This window comes from Ictidomys tridecemlineatus, chromosome 3 (assembly GCF_052094955.1).
Source record: "Ictidomys tridecemlineatus isolate mIctTri1 chromosome 3, mIctTri1.hap1, whole genome shotgun sequence".
NCBI classification, from domain to species: Eukaryota; Metazoa; Chordata; class Mammalia; order Rodentia; family Sciuridae; genus Ictidomys; species Ictidomys tridecemlineatus.
The window spans coordinates 204,333,659-204,347,865 of NC_135479.1; the positions used below are offsets into that span (position 1 = coordinate 204,333,659).

At 40.1% G+C, this 14,207-nt stretch overlaps 1 protein-coding gene across 5 annotated transcripts in view; it reads right to left on the minus strand.

The window, feature by feature from the left end:
- The window catches only part of Tiam1 (TIAM Rac1 associated GEF 1), a 359,774-nt gene that overhangs the window by 64,880 nt on the left and 280,687 nt on the right, over positions 1-14,207 (minus strand). For all 5 annotated transcript variants that reach the window (XM_078044523.1, XM_078044519.1, XM_078044520.1 and 2 more), the window contains 3 exons: positions 12,535-12,705; positions 6,403-6,507; positions 230-311 (listed from right to left, as the gene is read on the minus strand). In XM_078044523.1, the coding sequence (XP_077900649.1) occupies positions 230-311; positions 6,403-6,507; positions 12,535-12,705 (358 nt within the window). The remainder of the gene's footprint in view (positions 1-229; positions 312-6,402; positions 6,508-12,534; positions 12,706-14,207) is intronic.

A 14,207-nucleotide genomic window follows, 5' to 3' on the forward strand; every position in this document is an offset into this window, starting at 1 on the left:
TTTTCATGATATAGAATCCCAGTGATTCAAGTGAGGGAATTGAAAGCTAAAGTCTTAAAGCATAGCTTTTCTTCCCAGTTTGGCAGCTCTCCATAGCACCGGGGCCAGATGTGTTCTGTTTTAAACAGGCCCCAAAGACTTTTTATTGAATTGTAAATAAGTGCACGTTTGCACAGGAAATGCTATAACTCAAGCACCAACACCAAAGATCAAAGACAGACAAACCTACCGTAATTATCAGCGGCTGCATCAGACTTCTCAATCTGAATATTCTGAGTGACTTTTGGACAAATTTCAATTTCTTTATACAGCTGCAGACGACAAAGAGGAGTCTGATTAGGATTTCATCAAAAATAACTTCTTAGGAATGGTCATCATTTTGTAAATCTATTTTTTCATGATTGATACTTAAATGGAAATTCATATCACATCACAATCTTCTCATTGGATGGAACCTATTAAGAGTCAAAGCAGCAACTAGAACTCACATTGGCAAACTTAGCTACAGCTTGGTTTCTACATAATTCCCTAACATCACTCTTTGTGTCCATTCTTTACTCATCTATCTCAGAACTGAAAAATAATGCTAAAGTCATCAAAATCCCTAGTACTGGGGTGGGAATCGTTAACAAGGTTGTTAGATGTGGCATGGAAGTAGGAGAAATCTCTGTGCTCCCATTCTTCTCTGCTCATGTAGGACTTTTACCTAAAGAAGCTCACCAGGGTTCAAACAGGTAGAGACAAAGGATAGTCTTGAAACAGACAACAAATTACATAAACAGAAGGTGTTCTCTTTTAGCCACGGAACTTCACCAAAATTAGCTAGAAAAATTAAGTACCTAAATCAATTTCCCATCTATAAACTCAAGAGAAAGAGTTCTTGGCTTCCTCTAAAGCTGAAGTTATTTCCACTATGCTTTACTCTGGTACCCAGGCAGGGTCCTGGGTACCAGAGTAAAGAAAAACAACATGCTTAGGTAAGTAAGCCAAAACTTGCAATTCAAAATTAAAGATGAAATTCCAAAAATATGTCAAAGGCTTTAAACACTGTTATTTGATTGTGAAATGAAGACAGAATTTGTCCCATGGTAAATAACAGAAAAATCTGACCTATAGCAGTAACACAGACATAGTGAAGAGTTAAACCTGCCCCCATCTCTCACCACCCACTCATTGACCCATAAATCATCTTATTCAAGCATGTAGGAAAGAATGCCAGTTCTTTTCATTTACTTACTTTGGCCATTTGAGAAGACTCAGTACTGAGTACTAAGACTAAGCAAGAGTACTCAGGACCCAGGAGCCCAGAAAACAGCCCGGATTTGTTTCAATACCCTAATGTAAGGCAGCTTCCAGCAAATGAAATGTGCTAAGGGTAAAAGTGAATGTGGTTGTATTTGTATACTTCATAAATGCTTCCTAAAAATAAATTCCTTAATTAGAAGAAATCAATTATAGTGATTTTTAGTTCAGGAAAATATAGTCACCAAAATCATGAATATCAAATTCAGTACAGTTAATATATATCATCAAACCACAGAATGCTCATTGAAACATTATCCACTGGGTTCAGATCAGCTGAGCTGCAGCCTTAGTCTTATTTTCTTAAACATCCTTGAGAACCAAGCCTTTCCCCCAGGTGGCAGTGTTTACTGTTCCAATCATCTCTGCAAAGACCAAGAGGGAAGAGGGCTTTGTGCAGTCTTTCCTATTCTTGCACAATACCACCTACTTCTCTTTGGAATTGGTGTGAAAATGCTCCTGTCTCTTGCTGGTATTGGATGATACCTTGGTGATCTGTGAACAGCCCCTGGACCACAGTCCTTTTTAGGCTGGTTGGACTAAAGCCAGGTTTAGTAAAAAGCTCTAATAAAATATATTTCAAGAAGGGGTTGTGCTTGAAAATGTATTTTCAACTATAACACCTGGAGCTAGAAACATTTGAAATTCAGTCATTTTATACATAAATACCTTTAATAATTTCCTTTTCTTGATTAAAACAATGATGTTGAACATTTCCCTGTTTTTAAAAAAGTAGATCAAAAAAGAAAGATCACCAGGTTTGAGGCAAGTCTCTGCAGGCAACTGAGTTCTTACAAAGTCAATCATTCTTCCTATGTCTCCTTGGGGTGCCCCAGACCAAGCCACCATCACCTCTTGTCTCAACTTTGGCTCCCTGGCCTCCTCTCAGTCTACCTGCTCAGGGTCTTACACCTTATGGCCCACAAGGCAGCCACAAGGAGCCCACTGCAACAAATTTCAAACAGTCATCTCTGAGTAACATAAGAGACTGCTTTCGGGACTTTCCCTACATAAGGGACACTCAAATCTCTATGTAAAGTGCATAGTATTTGCATTTAACCAATGGACAACCTCCGATATACTTTAAATCACTTGCTTATAATATCCAATACAATGTGAATGCTATGCAAACAGTTGCTACAATATATTGCACAGGGAATAAGGACAAAAACAATTCTGTACCTGTTTGACGCAGGTGGGACCAGCACATGCCTAACTACATAGTACAGACCAACAACAATTAAACTTTTTGGTTTTTAATATCTGCAACCAGCAGTTGGTGTGCTCCACAGATGCTGAACCTGTGGGTATGGAAGCCACCTATAATCTCCCTTCTCTCCTGAGGTTCCCTTCTTACTTAGGCCCTGCATGGCCTGTCTTGCTCCCTGCCCCCTTCCATCTCAGCATCCCACCTTACTTATCCTCCCCACTCATCCTCCTCACAGATCAGGCAAGCTACCTCCTCCCCTGCCTTCTTTGCTCCCTCAAAGACACTTTTGTATAAAACCCAGCTAAGACTCAGGTCCTCAATTTCCTCACATCTAAGCTTGCAGGTGCACCATCTCTCTACATCCATTTGCTCTAACTTCATTGACTTGTTTTTATGTCACCATCTCTGAACACTGGATAGAGGTCCTAGCAGAAACCAGGATTTTTCCTTTTTCTTTTTTTTTTTTTTTTGCAGGGGGTGGGGTGGGGTGGTGGTGGTGGTGGTGGTGGTGGTGGTAGTGGTGTTTGTATATCCACAGTGTCTAAAATAGGTAGGATTGTGCCAGGCACACAAATGCTAAATAAATATTTGCTATCTGAATGAATAAATAAATTGATTAGTATTTCTGCAAGCTCTTTGTTCCCACTTGTCACTTTAAGAAAAAACCCATTCAGTGTTGGTTTTTGACAAGCCTGTGCTTGTGCAACTAGGTTCATGATTATTCCCTGGGCTGAACCTGACGATCAACTAATCATGAAAAAGTAGCCAAACGGGGTCACTTAACTTAACACAACCAGCAATGCAGATAAATAGATAGCTATTCCTGGTTATTCATAAACAGGAGAGTCTCCTGACCACCAAAATAAAAATACTAGACCCTTCAAAATAGTCTTTCAGACCTAGTACCCACTTTTGCTGATAATTATTGATCTTACTACTTATGACGGTTGACAGGAACAATGGCATAGAATGAAATATTTAGAGGGCTCATATATGAATGAGTTGTTTCTAAGGGAATGGCTTCAAACGCCTGCATGTTCCCCCAGGACACCGACATCGGAACAGGGTGGGCTGGGGGAACAATGAACAGTGCACGGACTGATGCCTGTTCAGAATGGGATGATAAAGTGAGTATCTGGAAACGCTCAGAAGCCGTCTAGAATGCCATGTGTTCAGAAGGCCCTGCCTCCGGATGCTATTATACCCAGCATTAATGGCCTAGAGCAGGAATTCAAAACCCAGGACCCATGGATAGAATTCACATGGTCTGTGAACTTGGGTGATTGGTGGTGGTGGTGGGGGGGTGTCTTTTATGCTTACAAGCCTTTAGTTGAAAGTGCCTGGTGAAGCCTCTAGATCCCTTCTCAGAATAATGCTTCCATTGCACATGGCAACGAAAGTGAGCATCTCCTTCAATCATAAATGCACACAGGCAACCAAGAGCACTACATCACCAGTGCCCGTGACTTTGTCATGAATAGAAATCAGTTATTTTCAAACCACATTCCAGTTGTTACTAATATCTCAAGGTATTACAAAGGTCATCACTACTGCAGAACAGCTACTACTAGACCTATCACCAGGCCTTGTCATTTAGTGAGCACATATATGATCTTAATTAAAAAAGTAACTACTCCACTATAACTAAGCCATGTGCAAAGGAAGCATTATTCTGAGAAGGATCTAGAGGCTTTACCAGGCAGCCAAAGTTATCCAAAGCACAAAAAGGTTAAGAACCTTAGGAAAAAATGGAGCAAGAAAGCAAGCAATATTATGGTATTTGCTTCCTTAGGGTCTCTGGGCTGGAGGTCCCCTGCAACAGGGCAAGAGAAAACCATGGTCTCTCTCTCTCTCTCCTTTGTGTGTGTGTGTGTGTGTGTGTATTTTTTTTTTTTTTTTGGTACTAGGGATTGAACTCAGGGGCACTTAACCTCTAGGTCATGTCCTCAGCCACTTTTATATTTTTATTTAGAGACAGGTTCTTGCTGAGTTGCTTAGGACCTTGCTCGGTTGCTGAGGGTGACTTTGAACTCCAATCCTCCTGCCTGACTCCTGAGCTGCTGGGATTCCAGGCATGCATCACCACGCCTGGCTTCAGATTTATTTATTTATTTTTAAAATTAGAACATGTACAGAGCAATTGTAGATCCAAACAGACTAAACCTGGCACACCTTAGTCTTCTATGTTGAATAATACCATACAATAGCCAAGATGTAAAAATAAAATAAATCAATAAAATTTCAAAATAATGTCTCCCACCAGCTCTTTGTGTGTATAGGACATGGTAATTAGCAAGGCATAATCTCTGTAATTTAGGATGGAAACAATTCTCTAACCTCCAGGATACAAAGTGTTCACCTTATCAGCTATTCCAAGGTTATCAGCAAGGCATTTCCCTTTGGGGGGTTTATCTGGGAGTGGAAGGCAAGGTTAAGACAGTGTCTTGCTATGTTTCCCAGGCTGCCCTCAAACTCCTTGGCTCAAGCGATCCTCCGTCCTTAATTTCCAGAGTCATTGGAACTACAGGTGCATGCCACCACGCCCAGCTGATGTTTCCCTTTTTTTAAGGAAGGAAACAGACTTTCCTTTCTCTATTCATAAAGCACAAATACTGGGCTTGTCTTCACATCAGAAAAAAGAATAGATCAGCTACTTTCTGTTGAATGCAGCTTCTTGTATCAACACTTATTAAGCGATGGCTAAAAGTGGACTCATTTTGATCCTCTTCTATTGCATAACATGACAAGATTGTTACAAAAGCACATCCTTCTTTTACGTATCCTTAAAAACACTTAAAGTGACCCCAGGTAACCTTTTAGGATGACAGAAATGTTCCCAATTATGATTGAGGTGTGGAGACATGACTGTATACATTTGTCAAAACTCATCAAATCGTGTGCTGAAAACCCGTGAGAGTTTCATCACATGTAAAGTATACCCCAATGAAGTTGCCTTAAAACATCACTAAATCTTTAAATTATGCTTCTTCCCCTTTCCAAAAAGAGAACATTGGGTTTATCTTTTCAGTTCCAGTCTCTGGTGAAGTTGAAGTCCTCCTAGTATCTATCATTCACATATGCACAGCAGGCAGCAGTGGGCCCCCAGAGGGATGACTGAGTACACACCAAGCAGAAAGATCTCCAAAAGGGAGGCTCCTTGCTCCCCAAATCATCCTTTACTGGAACTAAAAAAATGCACCACCCAGCTAGAAAAAGGAACTTGTCACCAGTTTATTAGAATCACAACCATTAGCATCTACTGTGTGAGTCATTCTCTCTAATCTTTGTTAAACCCCAGACATGAAGTACGGTCATCTCCCGACTTTGCCAAGTCCAAATGTCAGTATGCAGTAGGACTGAGACAGGAAGCCAGGTCTGGTTCAGAATTCATGTCCCGTGAAAACACACAACTGTCCCCAGGAATCTGTCTGAACAGAGTTCCATCAGGTTGGGACACACAAGGAGATGGCAGTTTTCTTCACCCACAAGATTTGACCCTTTGGTCTTGCTGTGCATGTGGAAGTCACAGAAAACTGGAGTTAGAGCGTTTATTCTGACAACAGCCAGTTGATTTCAGAGTTATAACTGAAAATAGAAGACCATCAATGCTGCCAGGAGACTTGGTAATAGGGGTTAAAATTCCCAGAGGTGGCTCTGGATTTCAGTGTCTCAAATGGCACAGCAATGCACCTTAGACAAGCAGAGGTAGCATTTCCACTCTGGAAACTCCGTGCTACGTAAGGCCACTGCCACCAACTTCAGAGCTCCCGATGAAGCTCATTTATTCTACAACTCTGTTCCTCTCCACCAGTTACAATTAACACAAGTGCACAGATAATTTGAAAATAATCTCCTACAGAATGTGCTTGGACAACAGTCATAAACATTACCAGCTCATAAATGTCCTCCTCGGGCTGCGGGATGTAGAACTGCATTTTGTTTTCTATTAGAAATTTCAGACGCAGGTAATGAGCAGAATGATCCAGTTGATGTGTCTGGGACAAAAAGAGAAGAAAACGTCTGTTCAGTAGGAAATAGGAATGACTAGGTGCCCGCCAACGTGTGATCATGCCTCCCAAGAACAAAAGAGATTTGTTACTGCAGAGAGGGCGACATTTCTATATTTCTTGTAAGGTTTGCATTCCAAACTCAGAATGCACATTACTGTTCCTTGAACTCATTAGTAAAATTCCATAAGCATCACAGGATTTCATAGAACCAAACGAGTCACATCGTCACTTCTATTTGATTCACTGCGCTGTTTATCACTGGTTTTCAGCAAAATTTACCAAAGAGGCCCCCAGACATAGTTTCATATGTACATGGGTGATTAAAGAAGAGTGAGAAGAAAGAAATATGTACCATGAAAGAAAAAATTCTGGGCCCAGGCAAAGTTGGTTTTTGAACCAGGTGGAAGGAGGTGGACAGTTATTAACCATTCATTTGCAAGTGTGTCAGAGTGAATATAGGCATTTGGATTCAGTCGGATGCACTATTCCCCGGTGAGACTCCCTCTGGGTCAGTGCAATAGGCACACGTCCCACTCTGGAAGCACACCAAATTACTGGATGGAGGAAAAGTATCCTCTCACAGTTAAGGACTGAAATTCCAGGGTTTCTCTTTTGATCCAGGATGGGTCAATGGACTTTCTCTATCTAAAAAGTCATCCTTGAATTAATTTTTACAAAAAAAGAAACAATGATAACATGGTTGTATAAATAATTCCCAAGACACAGTTAAGAAGATATCAGAGGAAAAAAGAAAACGCTCTTCAAAATTTTACTTGGCAGTGTGAAAATACATTGCCACAGAGAACATGTTTACATGGAACAATGTTTTTAAGTGTCATATCTTTTAAAGATACATCCTAAAGTACTGAGAGATGAAGGATGGGATGTTTGGGATTTGCTTCTAAAACAATCCAGACTGTGACTTATCACTGTGACTCATCACGTTATTCTCTGACTTCATAGGAATCTGAGATTTTTCATCAAATAAATAAAAATCACTTATACTTAAAGCTCTACAGATGAGAATTATTCAAAATAAATGAAACTAACTTTAATTTTAAACTAATTTTAACTGGTTCTACAGGCTTCCCACTTGCCCTACAATCCCTCTTCCAAATGTGTAAAAATATGTCTATGCATATATATGTGTGTGTGTGTATATATATCTATACCTATGTATATCTAGATATAGATACACACAAAAATATGTATTTCAAGGCTGGATAAACAGCATTCCAACACTTATTTTAATCACATTCACTTAATCAGATCTTATAAGTGTGCCAGACATGGTGTGAAGTACTGAGAATACAGAAATTAATACGAAAAAATGCAGTTCTCTGCAGCGTGCATGGCTGGGAGAAGGGGTGAGCAGAAAAGGAGTGGTGGTTTAGCTTTGTAAATATAAACGCACATGTAAGACAGGTACCCTGTATTATTCCTAAAGCACATTTCTGGAAAGTGGAAATCAGCTGCCCCTGTACACTCAGAAGGATGATAAAGACTCTTTCTATTGGTGATTCCTGAGAACCCCCATCTGTATTCCTGAGAACCTCCATTCCTAGGTATCATGAGAGTTTGAAGCCCACTGAGCTGAACACAAGTGCCATTCAGCGGCCCATTTTCGGTCACCTGGTTTGCATCCTGTTGCAATCTGTATTTGATACCAGATGCTATTGTCAGACAGACCCAGGACTGTTGATGCCAAAGGCAATAGGAGGGGATGGATAAACCCAGGGAATATAAAACAGAGAAGTTTGAAGAGCGCTACCTACTGCTTGTGGGAGAGATACCAAGACAAATAAACAGCAAAAAGAAATCATACTATTTAGGGTGATAAACAAAAAAATGTTGGTTTTTTTTTTTTTTTTTTTTTTTTCCCGTAAGACAGAAGAGTGGCCTATGCTTCCCATCTGCCCAGGTCTTCAATGAAATCATCAATGAGACACTAAAGGTCTAGGTCACAGTCTATTCCAGGCCGAGATGGAAGGAAAGCAAGTGAAGTTTCATGGGGTCTTAGGAACAGGGACAAATCCACTGGGAAATGTAATTGATATCAGTAATTAAGGATTCTGTGGACACTTCTCATGAGGCTGCCACGTACACAGGCCACTTTCAGGCCCAAAGAGCAGCCTCTCCTAATAAGACCCTGGTATCTGGAACCTTAGTGTGAGGGAGAGTCCAGAGAGCTTCAGGTGGCCCCAGTGCAGAGTACAGATCCTCATCCCCCCCCCCCCTCAAATGCTAGCATGCCCGCAGCACCTCTACACTGATACAGAGAAGGTTAAATGCTGGTGTGTTAGCTCACATAAGCTGCGTAATATAGCACAGACAGCAAAAGCACAATAAATAGAGCGATGGTAATAAGGGTGATTCTTGCTACACCCCCACCCCCCACCCCCACCCCACTATCCAATATAATGGCTTTACTTGAAGCCTAAGAACCCTTCATTTGGCCTGAAAAAGGTTACTCTAAAAACAGGATACTGGATTAATATTCCAGTGCATCTTCTCACTTTGATAAAAGTTTCTGAATTTTGAACCCTTGTAGTCACGGCTGGTTTAAAATAAAGAACGAATCCTAATGAACTAATTAAATCAGATCATCAGAAATCTCCAGAAGGATTTTGTGCTCCTCAATATCAAGGCAGTCAAATAACCAACCATGTTCACAACACATCTTTGTGCAAAAAGAATTCCAAATGTGAATGAATATTTTAGGATTGTGATTCAAATATGTGACCTGCTTTAGGCTTATTAAACATTCAAGAAAAAATATCCTAACAAGAGAAATTCAGTTTGGAAATAATTTAAATAGTACAAATTGTTTCCCAATGTACATTTTCTTGAGTTACTTAGAGAGCACTGGATTCATTTTCAGGCAAGGCAGCTGCAAATTATACCATAAAATAAATAGTATTGCAGAGCAATTTTAGTTTAGTTGGAATAATTTTTTAAAATCAGTATCTTACTACAACTAATTCAAAGGATGAAATAGCAAAACACAATGTAGACGGTTCTGTAAACAGTGCTAGTCATTAAAATAAGTAAGAATGTATTGTTATGGATCTTCTAACCCATCATGTTTTGCTCTTCCACTTCTCTTCGTTTCAGTGAAACTGGTGTGGGAAACATATAAACATGCAGTTACTGAACACAGAAATCCATGCACACACAGAATAGGCAAGGTGCTACTGCAGAATTTCCAAAGATATTTTCCTTTGTCTTTCAATCAACCTTTTATTTTTTAAATGCCAATCATTTTTAGGATATCCAGAGCCATAGACCAACACAGTGAAAGCAAGAAATAAAACAGACACCATGTCACACATGAATAATATCAGTGAATATGAATGAGAGAATTTTTTGCAATTATCTTTATAATTGCAATAATCCAAATAAATCCACTTCTAGGCCCACATGGTTACCTGTTATATTGAATAACAATCATTCAAGTAGCATCTATAACATGAAATGTAGATCTTGAAACATTTACTATACCAGAACTTGACTGGTGATCAGATGGCAGATGGCAAACTGATGGGAAATGATGTGGATCAGAGAGAATAGGAAAGAGAATGAGCTGAATGCAAGAGACAGAAGAAAGAGATTGATTATTAAATATTAGAGGAAGCATCCATTGCCAACATTGAGCATGACAATAATGAAATAAAGACATGCATTCTTATAAGCATCTTTGCTTTCAATCCCTCCTTCAAAAACAAAACAACAACAAAAGAACCCCACTCACCATTAGACCAGATCATTAATAACATGTGGCACTGTTCCCCCATTATCTCTTTCCCTCTTAAGAATCAAATCGGTTCCACTAATTACAATAAAGTGTTTTCCAAAAAAGAGGCAAGCTTTAGAAGACACCTGGCTCCAAGCACACGATATAATTTATCCTCCATAGATGATTTTCCAGGGAGCTTCAGTTTCTTAAAGCGTATTGTAAAAGTTTTGCATTTTTAAATGCTTGACATGTACGCTTGTCCCACAGCATGTTCTTTATTTTTGTTTGTATGTTTGGGGGAAAGAAATGAAGACTCAGGGAATATTAGCAGGACAACCTTTTATTGTTGGAGAAAGGGACTTGTACCTTAATGATGCCATCAGAAACATTCAAGCGGCAGAAATAAATATCTTATAGAGGAAGACAAACTGGCAGTTAAAATGTCATCTTTCATTGTCTCAGTTTTTACCAAAGGTAAAGCTTGAAAAGTATCTAAAATTGGGCCAATCATTCATTGCTCTTCTCACTGATCAGTTTCCAAGCAATCAATGGTTGCCAGAAAAGCATGGCTTAATCTTTGATTCCTGGTGGAGTCTAAAGAGGACAAGCACAGGTCACTGCAAGTCCATGCTATGCCCTGCAAACACCTCCCAGGCTTTGGCTTCTACAAAAAAGTCCAGAGTCCTGCTTCTAACACCTTCAGCTACAGATCTGAGAATAACTCCCACAGCTCTGCAGAATATTAAGAGCTAGTTAAAGAACTGTGCTTCTATAAATAAAAGAATGCAAAAATCCTCAATAAGCCAATTTTGCTAAAAAATTAAAATGAACAATTATGAACAGATGTCATTATCTTTAAAAGTTAGAACTCACTTACATGAAGCAATCAAAGTATGTGTAAGGTGACAAAATTTATTTTTAACATCTACATGGGGGCTGATTTTAGCTTGTCCTGAAACCAGTGTCTGTTCCACTTGCCCTCCACACAAGACTACTTGAAAGGCTGATTTGCACTGGGCTGTTACATTTCCCCCACTCGTAGGAAGAGCCATATTTTCTCCTTAAAAGGGCTCTCTTAATTTGTTTCTTTAAAAACACATACATTGATCACAGAACTACAAAGGTCCTTTGTGAGTGAAAGTTATTCAATATTTACAAATTGAGGATCGAATGAAGAAGTCTCATCCGTTCAACTTCTCTGAGAATAGAATGATAGAAGTGTTTTCTGCTCTCCCTTTTTTAGTGCCAGTAATTACTAATCCACTCCCCTGAGAATATATTCTGGATTCTTCTGAGTCTTATGGACTGTCCTTGCTGAAGACTGACCCAGGTTCTTAAGAGTTTTTGTGACTGCCCACTAGCACGCCGGGAAACTCCCAGGTTTGGAGCACCCACTAGGCTCAGTCTCTCCCTTGCATCTGAGAGTGACATGAGCTCAGGCAAGGTACCCAGGCTCTCTCTGAGACTCCATTTCTCCACCTGTAAAATGGGCAAGTAACTGCTCTTTCTCAGACTTAATGTGACTACTCAATAAAACCATCTCGAAGCTGTTGCTTTGGTAAAAATAAAAACAGGCACATAATGCCCTCACTCAAGGGTATTCATCTGGTTGTGCTCCAGGGGAGGGGAAAAATGAAACTAGGTTCACCTTGAAAAAGATCAAGATATTTCTATAGCTTAAGGTGAAAGGTGAGGAATTGAATTCAATCAAAACAAAAAACAGACCAACAAACCCACAACAGGCTAATTCTGTGTTCACATTAAGAATTTCCCAGCACAGAGGTCAAACTCACACTCCCTTTAGTGTTTCTCTTCTTTCAAGATGCCTGTGATGTATCAATTGCTGATTAAAGGGCACGCACAAAACAGTATCCATAATATGACCTTACTAAATATGCGTAGGTGTAGGAAAAAAAACGGAAGAATCCTGAAATGTTTACTGTGGTTATTTTTGAATTTTGTAAATAAGGTCCTGAATAGCACAGTGATGTGCTGTCTTGTTCTTAGATTTTCTAAAATGTAAGGATGTGATGTTGCAAAAAAACACACACATTTTGAAAGAAGTTAGAAGAGTTCCTGTCCTCCCAAAGGGGAAATTCCTCCAAGATTATTATGCATATCATCCTAAAAGCAGGCAAAAGGCAGCTCTGAAAAGAAATGGAAATGGGTTTTAAGTGCTGCCTCCTTCTATACGACCAAGTTTCCTTATGTACCTTAGAAGAATCCTTCGCTTCATTCTGCTTTTCTCAGGGAAACCATCTAAAGTAGCTCCATACCTTGCAGATGAGCTCCAGGGTGTCCCGTGCAGTGTCACCTGGCCGGACGACGGTCAGAGCTGGCTGATTATTGGGCAGACAGAACCAGGAAGGACTGAAATATTCGTGCACCCAAATGTCGCAGTCAGGATTGTGCTGGTGGACACTAGGTAAGACCACTTCTTTCTCCCTCTGTAATAAGAAGTCAGGTCAGCAGAGCTGCAGCTGTCAATCTCTCACATCCCAAGGCCCCAGATTTTGCACACAGGGATTATCTAGTTCCAGGAAGTCAGCCCAGGGCAGAAGAGGTGGTGGGAGGCAGGGGAACCCTTGGTGAGAGAGAAACTATTGAGAAAGGAGCATTGTCTGGAGCAGGGCAGGAAGATTTCTGACTTTGAACTTGGCCCCAGTCATTCAAAGTCAAGCACGACCTGAATAAGTAAGTACTGAAATTTGGAAGAAAGCAAGAAACAGGCCACCTAATCAGCTCAGCTTTATTGCTATTATTTCTTCCACAAAAACATTTTAAGTTTTGGGCCAAGAACTTCAATTAAGAATGTGTGCCATGTGAAATTTATACTTCAAAGCAACAATGATGCCTCAAGGGAACTTGTTCATAAAGATAATGTTCCAGCATTACATAATGATAGGTAATGTTGTTTCTGTATAATCCTTGGACAATTCTGGGAAAGGGAGAGCTTTACTTTCAAGATGAACTTCTAAGATTAGAGGAAGGGCCTCATAGCAACCTCCTAAAGGCCACTGAGATGGCTCTGCCCCACATCACACTGCCCCCTGTGGCTCTGCCCCTATGGCTTTGCCCCTAAGGCTCTGCCCCCTATGGCTCCACCCCACCACTCTGCCCACTACCCAGTTAAGCCTGAGGATTGGGGAGGACCACCAAGCGCTGGAGTGTCTGGAGCAAAGTATCATTCAACGGCTACATTAAACTTCACACTAAAAAGCTGAATTAGAAAATGCTCCAGAGGTTGATGAAATGTTAGGAACCCAGTGAAATAATGAAGGAATGAATTATGTTAGATTTCAGCAATGTAAACATGATATCAACAGTTTATATGCCAAGTAGCATGCCTTCATTATTGTTTATAACCAGGCCACTGGTGGGTAAATACATGTCTACAAATTACCAAGAACAAGACCATATCAGAAAATTACAAGAAGGAACAAATTTCCAAATACAGGCTGAGAGGTGGTAACATAATGATTTCCATACATAAAAAGGATCCAAGAATGGGGGAAATGTTTCAGTAAAGGCCACCAAACTAAGCCCAGTTGCAGAAGATAATTTCTGCCTTTGAACATTGTTGCTTTCACAGATAAGTTGGACCCCAGGGAAAGAGCTGTCAAAAAGCAATCAACTTGACTCCATCCCATTAACTATAATTGGAATCTTCCAATGCTGCTCCCACGTGCCACATCAAAAAAGTGCCCCTTAGCACTGGATTAGCCCAAGTTTTGCAGCTAAACTGCTCTTTGAGAATGAGGCATGCTATCCACGAAGTGGGATAAATAAAGAGGTGTCCTGGAAAGTTGGAAAATCCAGGAAGCTAAACAGAAATTCAAAGAAAAAAGCCTTTGATTTCCACCTTCTCTGTGTGGGAGAGGATGTACCATCCTTAAAAATATGTAATAATGTGTTAGATGAGTTGGCCAATCAGAGCTGACCAGCTAAA